The 12,580-nt window shown below is 37.1% G+C and overlaps 1 protein-coding gene across 2 annotated transcripts; it reads left to right on the top strand.

Moving 5' to 3' along the window:
* The first annotated feature begins 1,350 nt into the window (after nucleotides 1-1,350).
* Nucleotides 1,351-10,835, top strand: LOC104890540 (alternative NAD(P)H-ubiquinone oxidoreductase C1, chloroplastic/mitochondrial). 2 transcript variants are annotated; one of them, XM_010676065.4, is made up of 11 exons: nucleotides 1,351-1,557; nucleotides 2,704-2,897; nucleotides 4,295-4,390; nucleotides 4,919-4,985; nucleotides 5,099-5,282; nucleotides 5,653-5,746; nucleotides 6,611-6,823; nucleotides 8,037-8,432; nucleotides 8,559-8,635; nucleotides 10,216-10,319; nucleotides 10,411-10,835. In XM_010676065.4, the coding sequence occupies exons 1-11, from the start codon at nucleotides 1,509-1,511 to the stop codon at nucleotides 10,548-10,550; spliced, it is 1,614 nt and encodes a 537-aa protein (XP_010674367.1). In that variant the 5' UTR covers nucleotides 1,351-1,508; the 3' UTR covers nucleotides 10,551-10,835. The 2 variants fall into 2 exon arrangements, with proteins under 2 accessions (XP_010674367.1, XP_048499384.1); XM_048643427.2 differs by lacking the exon at nucleotides 2,704-2,897 and having other exon boundaries at nucleotides 1,356-1,557.
* Nucleotides 10,836-12,580: the final 1,745 nt, after the last annotated feature.

Below are 12,580 nucleotides of genomic sequence, written 5' to 3'. Positions count from 1 at the left end.
CCGGTAATTGTCAAACAGGGCCTTATTCTATTTTCTCTATGCGATGTGTATTTTACATTTTTACTTGGGAACTTTTTCAGTGGCTATATTGAAATTGTAGTCACTAATTATTTAGCTCTTAATTTTGAGTGACTCGTGTCGTCCATTGATTTTGTTGACCTCTAAAACATTTAAAAAAATTGTCGAAAACTAGGTGGACTATTAATGGTGAATTTATTAATGTATAATTGTTAGTTTTAGGTTATAAAAGTTAATCAAATGAATGGTGTAGATTTTGGATTAAAAATGAAATGTCTAGATTAGGCAATTTATCATGCTTACAATTTTGTTGTAGCCATTGTAAAATTGTCAATTTTTAATATATGTTTTTTATATTTTTTACTAATATGTTAAGATGTTTTGTAATAAGCATACGGAAATAAGAAAAAACGGTTATATTGGTTGTTCTTAACTCAAGCGAACCTTAAAAAACACTAACATCTCCAATTCTCTCTCGCATCTCCCTTTTCTCCCTTTTTCCCCTCTTCATCTGTGAGGGGCTATCATGGATATTTTCATCCATGGTAAGCTCTTTTCCTATCTTATTTTCAGTTTCTAATTTATTTTCTTATTTTATTGAATAAATTAGTCCATCTTTATGAGAGTTTCCATGCCATGATGTGGGGTCTTCATCATGAAAGTTGTGAGTCTTCTTTGTTTGTCTTTAGGTATGAAAAACTTGTTCTCATTGGTTGAAGTTCAATACTATAGGTATGAAGGTATCAATAACTTGGATTTGTCAACATGGTTAAATCAATAATGTTTTTCACCAAATTATGTCAAAATGACATACCTCATCATTAATAGTTGCTTGATTAAGTAGATACAAAGGAATTGCGTTGTATTACTCGATTTGGTTTATTTTCGAGACGGGTTTTGGTTTTATCTTTTTCTAATACCTATTATAGATGTCATCTGACCTTAAATTAATGAAATATATCTTTCAAAAATAAAACGAAGTATGGGTTTGGGAACTATGTGATGATATGACTAGTCATATGAACGAATGCATCAAAAATCGGAAGCAAAAACAAATAAAATAAATTCCCTCTAGGCTGTTCTTTCATAGGGCCACTCATCTCGAGCCCTAATAAGTCTCAACCCCTCCTCCCCAACAATATTGAAACAAATAAAATGAATTTCCTCTCGGCGGTTTTCACACAGGGTCACTTAGATCTAATAAGTCTCAACCCCTCCTTCCCAACAATATTGAAATTTTGCTCACAGTAAGATTTGAACCTTGATCTCCTACCGACGACCCGACATGTTCATGTTGATAATATGAACAATTTTCCATACACCCAAATGTTAAATTAACTAGTGAAAGTGTATGAGTTGACGTGGAAGCAAAATTAGCCAGCAAGGGGAACACCCGACACTCCAAACTCCACTCTTTTGAACCAGAATAACCATTTCTTCACTTCCTCGTCGAAGAGATAAGCTTGGTAGTAGCTGGGTAACATTGTACGATGTCGCACCTCGCATTGTCTGCTACAGCCACACTCCCTTATCTAAGCAGTGAGTGTTCATCCTATTTTCTCCCTCTTTTTTACTCTTTTTCTTATATATTGTACTCCAATTTCAAGTAATACTTTTTATCCGAATTCAACTAATTATTTGATTTGATATCATTCAGAATTTGATTCTTTTTTAAAGAGCTTTCCTTCTTTTTTTTTTTTTGGGTGGGAGAAATCACTCTCTTATGTGGGTGAATTGTAAAATTGTTTGAGTTGAAAAGGTGGGTAAAAAAAAAAAAATGGAGATTTAGAGTTGCATATTGCTGTAAAAAGGATAATGGGTATCATTTATCACTTTTAGGGCATCTTTAAAATCAAAGTCCAAATTTGTTTTGTTTCTATGTGAGATTTTTGATGAAAGATTGCATATGTAATGACACCATATATATGGAGAGTTATTTTTTGTGGGCATTTGGATGGGGAAATGGGGTTTGATTTCCTTCCATTTGGTCCAATTAGAGTAAGCAATGCTTAATTTGATGAGTAGAATATATGAAGAGTTTCGGAATCGTTGAGAGGTTTGCATTTACCTTGAAGGCATGGTGCCCCCATTGCATTGGCTTCGTTGCTGAAGGATGTGGATCAAGTATGTTTGGCTTGCCGAGTTGGGGTGAAGATAGACTGGTGTGGTGTTAGATAGAGTATAAATAATCGTGATGCTATAACATTGGAAGTGAAAAGGAGGGTAGGTGAGGTGTTTTCTTTGGGGGGGTTTGGGGGGAGAGATCATAAGTTATGCTGGAAACAATTTACAATTTACATAGCTTTCTTCACGAGTTACAACATTGAAGTTTCAGGCTACATGTTTGATTTATTAGAAGCATGACCTGGTGTATATTAGTCAAACTTGGTACCGTCAAAAATCTTTCTTCTTAGTTCTGACTTCTGAATTGTGACGTCTTTCTGTGGTGCCATCTATACTCTATAGCATTTTTCTTGTAGTAGTGCCTCTCAAAGTTGTGCTATTCTCCCTTATTTTGTGGATAAGTTGATCACTGTATTCGATGACATGATTTGATTGTGTGAGACTTGAAAAGGATATTGGTTGTTTGACATTAGTGTGCTTGATCTACCTAGAACCCCATTTCATATTTTGTTCTTTTCAATTTTTGTTCTTTATAAGTGGCTTATTTTCTTGATGTTCCAGGAACTGTAAAGCGACTGAATAATGTTTTTCCTAATTTTATGGGACACTGTGCAATCAAGTCTTCACTACATGGAAATTTCCAAAGGAAAGGGTTCTCTATCGTTGCTTCAGTTAATGCAGGACTGGATGGGGGTGTTGCTGAATTATCTGAGAAGGAGCAAGATTTAAAACATTATATGTGGCCGGACAAAAAGGTTTCAATTGATATGATATGCTCGTTTGTTCTAAACAGTCAAATCTATGTGTTCCTGATATAGTGTCGTCCGTCTTGCTAATTCTTTTTTCACTTTGTCTGTTATTCTGAATGCGGGGATCTGGTTGATGAAATTTATGGTTTGAATAGTATTCTTCGTCAAGAAGCTCCGTCTTTCCTGTAGCTGTTATGACAAAAAACTTGCCAGCTTGACCTTTGTGTCTAGAAAATTGTTTCTGTATGAATCGTGATTAAGTCTTTCCAATTGGGACCTGTACCATTGCATGGTGCGGAATTAATTGGTTGCATAATGCATATATGTATATATATTATATAAAACTCAAAGGATCTTTCTTAAACTGGGTGTGTGTGTGTGTGTGGGGGGGGGGGGGGGGGTTATTTTGCAAGATTGTTTGCTTAGAAATAATGGTATTATTGTTTGATACTTACTAGTTTACCATCATTTAACTAATAGTTGGCACGAATCCAACATTCATTAATATATTAGAATTATCATTCTTTTGTTAGTGCTTGAACTTTGAAGGTAGATAATCTTATAAAGTTATAATCTAGAGTGGCTGGAATTAGCTCTTAGTATCATTATTGGACTGATAAAATAAGCGCTACATGTTAATGTATTAGGATACATGCTTTAACCTGAAGTTTTATATGATTTGCCTGGTCGATATGCTTTGTGAATCTTCAGTTTCTATTTTATCAATTTGTGTTTTTTCATTCTTCAGCTCTTTTGATACTAACTTATATCTTCGTTCATCTATCTGGGCAGTGCTAGCTTTCTTCTAGTTTGTGCATCTCATGTGTCTAGTCTGTGTACTTTGTTTCTAGTTTGTGCATCTCATGTGTCTAGTCTGTGTACTGTGCACGTGTGGACTCTAGAACATCCTGTACTTTTTGTTCGAGTCTTTGAGATGTCTGTCGTACATGCAAGCAGATCCCGAGTGCGGTGAGGCGCAACAATAAGGTACAAGGGAAATGTCTATGAAGTTAGTTAGGGGACCTGGCTAAGTTTGTTACTTCTCATTATGGTGGAAGGGAAGGTGTTTAGTTCTATATATATCAGAGAGTTATGTGTAGACTTTGTAGAGGGGATTCAGAATTACTGTGATATTTTCTTTTGCATTGGGAGCGACCCAATCACTCGAATGCTGTGGGAAGCTGTCATGTTTGCTTTCAGTAATCCCGCTAGTTTCTTCCTCTGTCTCTGTCTCTCTTTCTCTCTCTCTCTCTTACTATCTTCTTCTTCTTCCCTCTTTCATTTCTCTACTTCTCAATTTCATTGATTTACTTGCTTGAGCTGAGGTGATTACAATCTAAATTGAAATTTAAGTTGGAAACTATGTGTAATCCCCTTGTCGCCTTATTTCTTGGTTTGAACAGAGGCCTAGGGTATGCATATTAGGTGGTGGATTTGGAGGCTTATATACAGCTTTAAGACTGGAGTCTCTGATGTGGCCTGATGGCAAGAAACCTCAAGTAAGCTTCTGCAGAGTTTGTTTTACATTGCATTTTATTATTATTCCAATTTCCAGCCTAGTCATTTCTTAGAATACTATGTTAAATCTAATTCTTACCACAATTAAAGGGGATCAATGTGCGTAAGAATATTTACCATACTGCTCTCCTTTTCCCATTTTACTTTCGTATTTTGCTTATGAAATATCAACGGGTTTTTTTTATTAGCTTTCTTACAAATACACCAGAACCCCTCTGACATTATTTTTTTGAAATGTATAGACTTCAATATGTGGTGTATACTTTTTAGAAAGATTAAGAGTTCAATCAGCATTAATTTGGCTTTGGAACCTCTATTATCCTCTTATTGTTGCTCATAACTGGTTTTGGACATGGAGACATAACTTCGTTTGTTTTGCCTTCTATTGGGGATATGTTGTGATCTATGCTCTTGGTCTATCTGTCGCCGCCATTTGAGTGGAGTTGAATGTTATAAGGTAAACTTCCTCCTATGCTCTAATAATTTCAGATGTTTTAATGTGGGACCAGGTTATTCTCATTGATCAGTCTGAGCGTTTTGTTTTCAAGCCATTGCTTTACGAGCTTCTATCTGGAGGTTTGTTTAATTTTTGATAAACAACTTGTGAATGCTTTTCCTAAGTATTTATCCTCACATCTTTACCTTCCGATCAGTTTGGTTTTGTAATACGTATAGGGATTTTGTTGCAGAAATGGATGAATGGGAAATAGCTCCACGATTTTCAGATTTACTGGCGAATACCGATGTTCAATTTGTCCAGGACAGAGTGAAACTTTTGCATCCCTCTTGTGATAAGCCCACAAGTGGTGCTCTGAGATATTCGTGTGCTGGAAGTGTGCAACTTGAAAGTGATCTTCTTATAGAATATGACTGGTATTAGTTTAACTCTTCAGCATGTTCTGAATCTGTTATTTGACTTCACATATTAGCTTTTAGTATCTAGTACTGTCATAAGAGGCTTTTACTGTATAGGATACAATTAAGGTTTACACTATCGATCTTTGCAGTGTAAGCAGGATTCAGATTTATCTTTTAATTATAAGGAAGCATATATTATCAATCTATGTTACCAATTCTTTTTCCACGTGTATTGCTAAATGCTAGCCCAAATTATTACCTTTCTTAGCAATGTTTAAGAAGATGGTAAAATGATGTCGAAGCTGTGAGCCTGTGACTGTCTGGGTGCTTAAATCTAATATTTACTGCTCAGGCTGATTACTTGTTTGTTTGCATGGACAGCCAGGTTGGTTCTTGCTTTGGGGGCTGAACCAAAGCTTGACGTTGTCCCTGGGGCTGTAGAATATGCCCTGCCATTTTCCACTTTTGAGGATGCATGCGTAAGTATTTGAAGTATTAAAATTTGTGCTGTGTCATATGGGAATTCCTGCTGATCATTTGAGTCCGACTAGTATAATAGTGGATTGAGCTAACTGTAAAGGAAGCAATGAATATAATTCCACACATAATGTTGGTTAAATTTTACAGCGGAGAGGAAAATTGTTCAAAGAGGACTGTAAAATACCCTGTGGACCCCTAGTAACAAGTCTTACAACAGAGCTCTAATTGCCATTCACTCGAGTGATGGAATCTAGAGAAGCATGAGGATGGGGGATAAATTTATAGTGTGAAAAAAACAACTATATTTACTAGTAGAGATGTAAATTAAAGCCCACGGACAACAACTATTATAGGGGATGAGATATATGGTGGTTTGTATTCCATTTCACTTTTGGTGAAACTGAGAATTTAGCCCTCTTCTTTTTATGAAGTTGAGTGAAAATTCTTTTCTTTTTTCTTTTTAGTGTTCCTGGATACATGTGTAACGTAGCTTTCTACACTTAGCTATATTTAGTTTTCCTCTAGTCTCTGAGTATTGAAAGAAAAGTTTTTTTTTCCAAATCTATCCATCATAGAGCTCAAAAAGAATAAGAGTTCATCACGAAATCATTGACTTAGATTTAATGTATGGTTTACTTTTTGAAAGTTTGGATCTATGAGTTTGATTTCATTGGATTGGGTTTGGGTATTACGAAATCAGGTTTTCTGCTGAGGCAATGATTATCTTTCGGCATGGGGTAGTATGAATAGTTCGTATATTCTCAGCTAGCCAAACTGTTTACCATTATGCTTCACTAAAATCTATTCGCTTTCTGTACTGGACTATATTTAATCCTGTCACACATGCATCATCCTGTTTGCAGAAAGTTAACGATAAACTACAATCATTGGAGAGGAAGTTCTTTGGCGAAGGAATCCCAGTCAGGGTGGTCGTTGTTGGTTGTGGTTACTCTGGAGTGGAATTAGCTGCAACAGTATCGGAAAGGCTGAAAGATAAGGGAACTGTACAAGCAATCAATGTGGAGAGCACAATATGTCCATCTGCTCCACCTGGTAACAGGGAAGCTGCCCTAAAAGTAAGAATTCTATTGTCAACTCCGTGATGTTTAAGACTTTGATGCTATGTAATATGTTGGAGCTTTGATATACTTCCCCCGTGTCAAATTAAATGCAACAATTCCCTTGACACAGGCTCCTAGGCAAAATTTCTCAAGGTGAGATTAACAAAAAGTAACAACATGTGGGTATGTTAATAAGGAGCGAGAAAGTGGGGCCAACCCTAACACCACCACCGAGGCACTACCAGCAACCACCCAGTGCCCCCCTCCCCCACCCCTGGAAGCCCAGCAACCCCCACCCTCCCCCACCCCCGCGCTCCTAACCCCCGCATCCCAGCAGGACCCCCATCCTCCCCCACCCTCCCCCACCCTCGTACACCCCTCCCTTCGATTTTGAACCTCAAACCCCACCCCCGCGCCCCCTTCGATTTCGGACCTCTAACCCCACCCTTGCGACCCTTCTTGATGTGTCCACCACCACCCATCGTTGGTGGGATGAGGATTTCGTGGTGGGTGGCTGATTCTATGGTGGTTAGGGTATGAGTTCGTGGTTTAATGTTGGTTTTGTGGTGGATGGATGGTTCCATGGTGGTTAGGGTTCGCATCTTGGTGGTTTTGTGGCTTATGGGGTGGTGGTTGGGTTGTGCTGTGGTGATTTCGTGGTGTTTCGTTGTTGGGTTGTGATTTCGTGGTTTGTGCGGTGGTGATTTCTTGGTGGTTGGGTTGTGCAGTGGTGGTTTCGTGGTATTTGGATTGTGGTTTCGTGGTTGTTGCAATGGGTTGGTGGTGGTTGTTGGTTTTCGTGTGAGGTGGTGTTGGTGAAACGAGGCGGTGGTAGGGTGGTGCCGGTGAAAGTAGGTGGTGGTTTGGTGGTCACGGTGGAATAGGGGTGGTCAATGTTGGTCAAGGTGGGTGTTGGAGAGAGAGAGAAGGGGTGAAGTTTTGGTTGATTAATGTTGGTTAGGTTAGGTTAAGGGGGGGTTAATTAGTTTTAGTAAAGGTATATGTGTAATTTCACACTCAAAATCTTTACCAAAAATAGAAAGAACGAAAGTGTTGGATTTAATATGAAATATCCGTTTTTAGAAACTGTTGCATTTAATTTGATACGGAGGAAGTATGATTTTTGTTCACTGCCTTCTACATTTTTTTATTTGGCAACATCTACATTTGATCATTTACTTTCAGAAACGCAAATCTCGAATCCTAACTAGTTTGGTTTTTTTGATAGGTGCTCTTGGACCGAAATGTTGAGCTTCTTTTAGGGTATTTTGTTAAGTCTATAAAAAGAGCCACTGATGCTGAGGCACTGAAACAGTTGACAGACAATGGGAATATTGGCATGCAGCATGATGCTGAAGAACTACTTGTGGAACTTCAGCCTGCTGAAAAGGGTCTGCAAGGTCAAAACCTGGAAGCAGATTTAGTTTTGTGGACTGTTGGTAATAAACCTCGCCTTCCTGAACTGGAGCGCCCTGATATGTCCCAGATGCTTCCTCTTAATGGCAGAGGACAAGCAGAAACTGATGAAACCCTTCAGGTAAAGGGTAACCCACGGATATTTGCATTAGGCGACTCCTCTGCTTTGAGAGACTCAAGTGGAAAGCTTCTTCCTTCTACTGCACAGGTGCGATGGCCTGCGGGGTTTTGGTTTTGTAAAGTAAAGTAATCAACAACATATCTATTTTGGCCACTTATAGTTTATGTTCATATTCTTTCATTGTGGTGTTTCCCTTGCCATTACACTTTGCAGGTAGCTTTCCAACAAGCGGATTTTGCGGGCTGGAATATATGGGCAGCAATCAATGATCGTCCACTTCTACCTTTCAGGTGGATTTGCAATTTATTTTCTTTAGAAATGCTAATATGTTTTGGGTGTTTTGTCAACTTGCCACAGTGTCTTGGTTTTATTTGAGAAGTTCTTTTTGCCAATATGTATCTTTCTGTCCTTCATAACAAGTCAAGAACATAACTAAGGCTTTGTTTGGTTGGGCGTATTACATTTCCAGTGGAGAATGAATGAATGATGTTCTATGGAATCAAATTACCCAAGGAGAAAAACAGTTTTAGATTAGTTCTCCTCTATTTGGTTCCTTACAAGAATAAATAAAGAAAAAGGAAAAATGAACAATGGAGGGAAGAGGATGGATGAGAGGAGAGAAAGAGGAGTGTAAGGAACATGGAGGATATGTGGCGTTCCTTCCTTTCGAAAGGAAAATGTTTTCTGTCCTTAGGTGAACTATTTTCCATGATTTGAGAAAACTGTTATCCACCCATTACAAACTAAACTAAAGAAATTAGGAAAACCATTTTTCCGGAGATGTTTTTCTTCCAACCAAACACTCTCTAACAGTAACTGGTATATAGTGTGGTGCTTTTGTGAACTACTACTTTCTGATACACTGAACATGATGACAGTGAATAGAATTGAATCAGCATAGCCAAAAAGATGTGGAGTAATGTTGACCTTTAGAATTTATTTTCAATTTTCTTGTCTCCAGTTAGTCCAATATTTACTTTTTGCATGATTTTATATTTTACATTCAAACTTTGATGCTGAACTCAGCAGCCACTTGCACCTCATCCTTTCCCAACTTAACTCGACTATGTAGTAGTATCCGTAGCCTCATGTATATTCTGTCTAGCTCTTTCTGGAAATTTCTGTTATGATGTCAAATACTTATCAAGTATTAATCAACTGATTGTCAAATATACTTTTATGAGAAGCAAGTTAGGACTTGCTTTTCCGAATGCCACCTTTATAATATTTTCACCTATTACCCTCTTTTCTTCTGTTTTACTTTTTTTTTTTTTAATGCTTTTTCATAGAACCAGGACCCAGGCGAGTGGGGTTTGGTCTTATGTGGCCAGTTGCTGTTCGTGCTTAGGTGTCTGCTTTGACAGTAATATAGTTTAAGATTATCCATTCATATTGGATGAAGACAAAGAAGTCCTTGATGAACCTAGCACTCTAGCAGATCTCTTCATTTCTATGATGCGTAAAGTACCAACCTTCGGGCTCATTAAAAATTTAAAATGCACAGAAGGCCATCTCTATGCTAATAGTGACAGTATCCCTTATTCGGCAACTTTCTTTTCTCATAAACCCATTATTAGAAAGCTTTCTTCTATGTCTATGAGTTCTTATGAGCTAGTTAGGCATGCTAACTTTTGGCCTTATACTTTACCACTGGTAGCCGGTGATTAATGGTAGTAATGATTTTGGGGATAGGATAACATTGTTATAGACATTGGGATTTAAAATTTTACCTTGTAAATTCATTGTCATTACAACAATTTATTATCGCCTACCAAACAACAAATGCTTCTTTTTCTCGATGTGTATAGACGTTTGATAACAAAAGACCTAAATTGTAAATAATGTTACAAGATTCTCATTGGTGTTACAGGTTTCAAAATTTAGGAGAGATGATGACTCTAGGGAGATTTGATGCTGCTGTAACTCCAAGTTTCATTGATGGGTTAACCTTGGAAGGACCTGTTGGGCATGCTGGTAAATCTCTATTTCATCGGCTCTTTGAAATTATTACCTATTCTTGTCTTTCTAAGTCATATCTATTTATCTTCCGTCACCATTGTTGCAGCGAGGAAACTAGCGTATCTCATCAGGCTGCCAACTGACCAACACAGGATTAAAGTTGGACTCAGCTGGTTCGCGAAAGAGGCTATTGATTCAGTTGCAACTCTGCAAACTACCTTAACCAAAGTCCTCTCAGGCTCATAGTATTTTGCAAGTCTTGCAATATCTAAAATTTTCTAGGTGGGAGGATTAGTGAAACTATTTAATTGTACAGGGAGTGACCTACATGTTTTTTTCTCTCTTTATCTAAACCTCTATATTATATTAGAAAGGTGTAATTATGTACGTAAATTTGTTCCACAAAGGAAAGATAAATTTCACTACTCCCTCTATAACAAATACTAGCAACAATTGAATATTTTACCTCTTACAAATAATACCAAATGTTGCTATTAATTCGTTACGAAGGGAGTACATACATTAGTATCATTAGCCCTCACTTTATTTTTGCATGATATTATACTCTCCTGTAATCAGTAAATCAGATATTCAGATATACCATTCTATTAAAAACACAAATAATATGCTCTTCTTTGTTTTTCTTAATAAGGACCTTTTAAACATGCATTTCCTTTCTAATCTGATTTTGCTGTTTCTCCTTCTTAAGGGTAACTGAAGTAAAGGTTAATCTCCTAATTGACTTTCAAAAATTAACCAAAATGTGTAATCATCATCTAATTGTCCAATCCAAAATTAGTGCTCTTCTAGAAATAAGTTGGTTTGATTCGATTGTTGGGAAATTTGCTTTCCTTAATGTATGGGACTTGGGGAGGTGAACTGTATTTACTTGTAGTTGCTGCAAGGTGCTAGCTGTTATATATGGTTGAATCGATTTATGATGCACTGAAAAAGAAAATGAAAGTTTGGTTTACTTTTTTTTTTTTTTTTTGGGCCTCTTCCTAGAACCCCATGGTGAGAAGAATTTCCTTTGAATGCCCTCGTACAAGATCATTCACTCGGAGGCCAACAAACCCCAATCTCTACTCCCTAACATTGAAATTTTTGCTTTCACAAATATTTGAATCTGCATATTTTTTTATAAGGTAAGAAAAAAAGATTTTAGGGGATCCTCCTCGCAAGGGGAACTCCTAAAAAGCCATTTGCGAGAGTGGAATGAAGAGCTGAATTAGTACGAGGAGTAATATCAAAACTAGAACTAAATGACCTACATTAGCTATCCCTACAACTTTGTTAGATTCCCTATAGACATGATGGATATGATAGCTAGGATTGGAATGTTTGAAGTAGAGTGTGTATATCCTTTATGATAAGTTGTATTTGTCAAGGAGTCTTCCATAATTTTTAACCATGTTGATTACCAAAAGATTATCACCTTCGATGTGGATATTAAGGATGCCATGATTCAAAGCCAAAAGAAGACCCTTCTGAAGAGCAGTAGTCTTGGTCACAAACACGGGAGTGATTCCTAAATTATAAGAGGTAATGAAAGAGATCACTGTTATTATTGCGAATAACAACCCATAACAACTAAGTTATTGAGACCGATACGTCGAAATTGAGTTTGAGGTGGGAGGGAGGTGGAGGAGCCCAAGCAACTTGAATGATAGAATTGTGATGAGAGGTGGGAGGTGTTGATTGTAAGAGGATAATGGAGTACCTTCAAGATAGCAAATATAAAGTTCTTAATCAAATGAGACATAATAAAAATATGTTTTTTAAGACTCGAATTTATAACCTCTCATTTGAGATACAAACTGACTAACAAAATACTCTACAGAATACAATCTTATGTTCGTCTTTGTGGGGAAAATTGTATTTAAAGATAAGATGATATTTTTATTTTTAAAATGATAAGATACAAATGTATATATTAATACTTGCTAATAATAACATGTCTTACCTAACAATACTGTTATATTACAAAAGCTCTTCAAAATTTTAAAACCTCAATAACTAACCAGGGGTGTTAATGAGCTTGGCTTGTTCCCGAAAAGTTTGGGATTGACTCGGTCAAAGCTCGACTCGTGGTGGCTCGGCTCGGACTTGGACTAAGCTCGAGACTTTAATGAGCCAAACTGAGCTAGGGAAAGCTCGGCTCAAAAGCATGTGAACAGCAAAGCGTGGATTATGCACTAGGGTGCACAATGTTCATTGTGCACCCAAAAAGAACACACCATTTATATAAAAGAACACAAACTTTTTTGAACAACTTT

This window comes from Beta vulgaris, chromosome 4, assembly GCF_026745355.1.
Source record: "Beta vulgaris subsp. vulgaris cultivar EL10 chromosome 4, EL10.2, whole genome shotgun sequence".
Lineage (NCBI taxonomy): Eukaryota > Viridiplantae > Streptophyta > Magnoliopsida > Caryophyllales > Amaranthaceae > Beta > Beta vulgaris.
The sequence above is the reverse complement of the archived record's forward strand: the minus strand, read 5'-3'. Positions and strand labels throughout refer to the sequence as shown.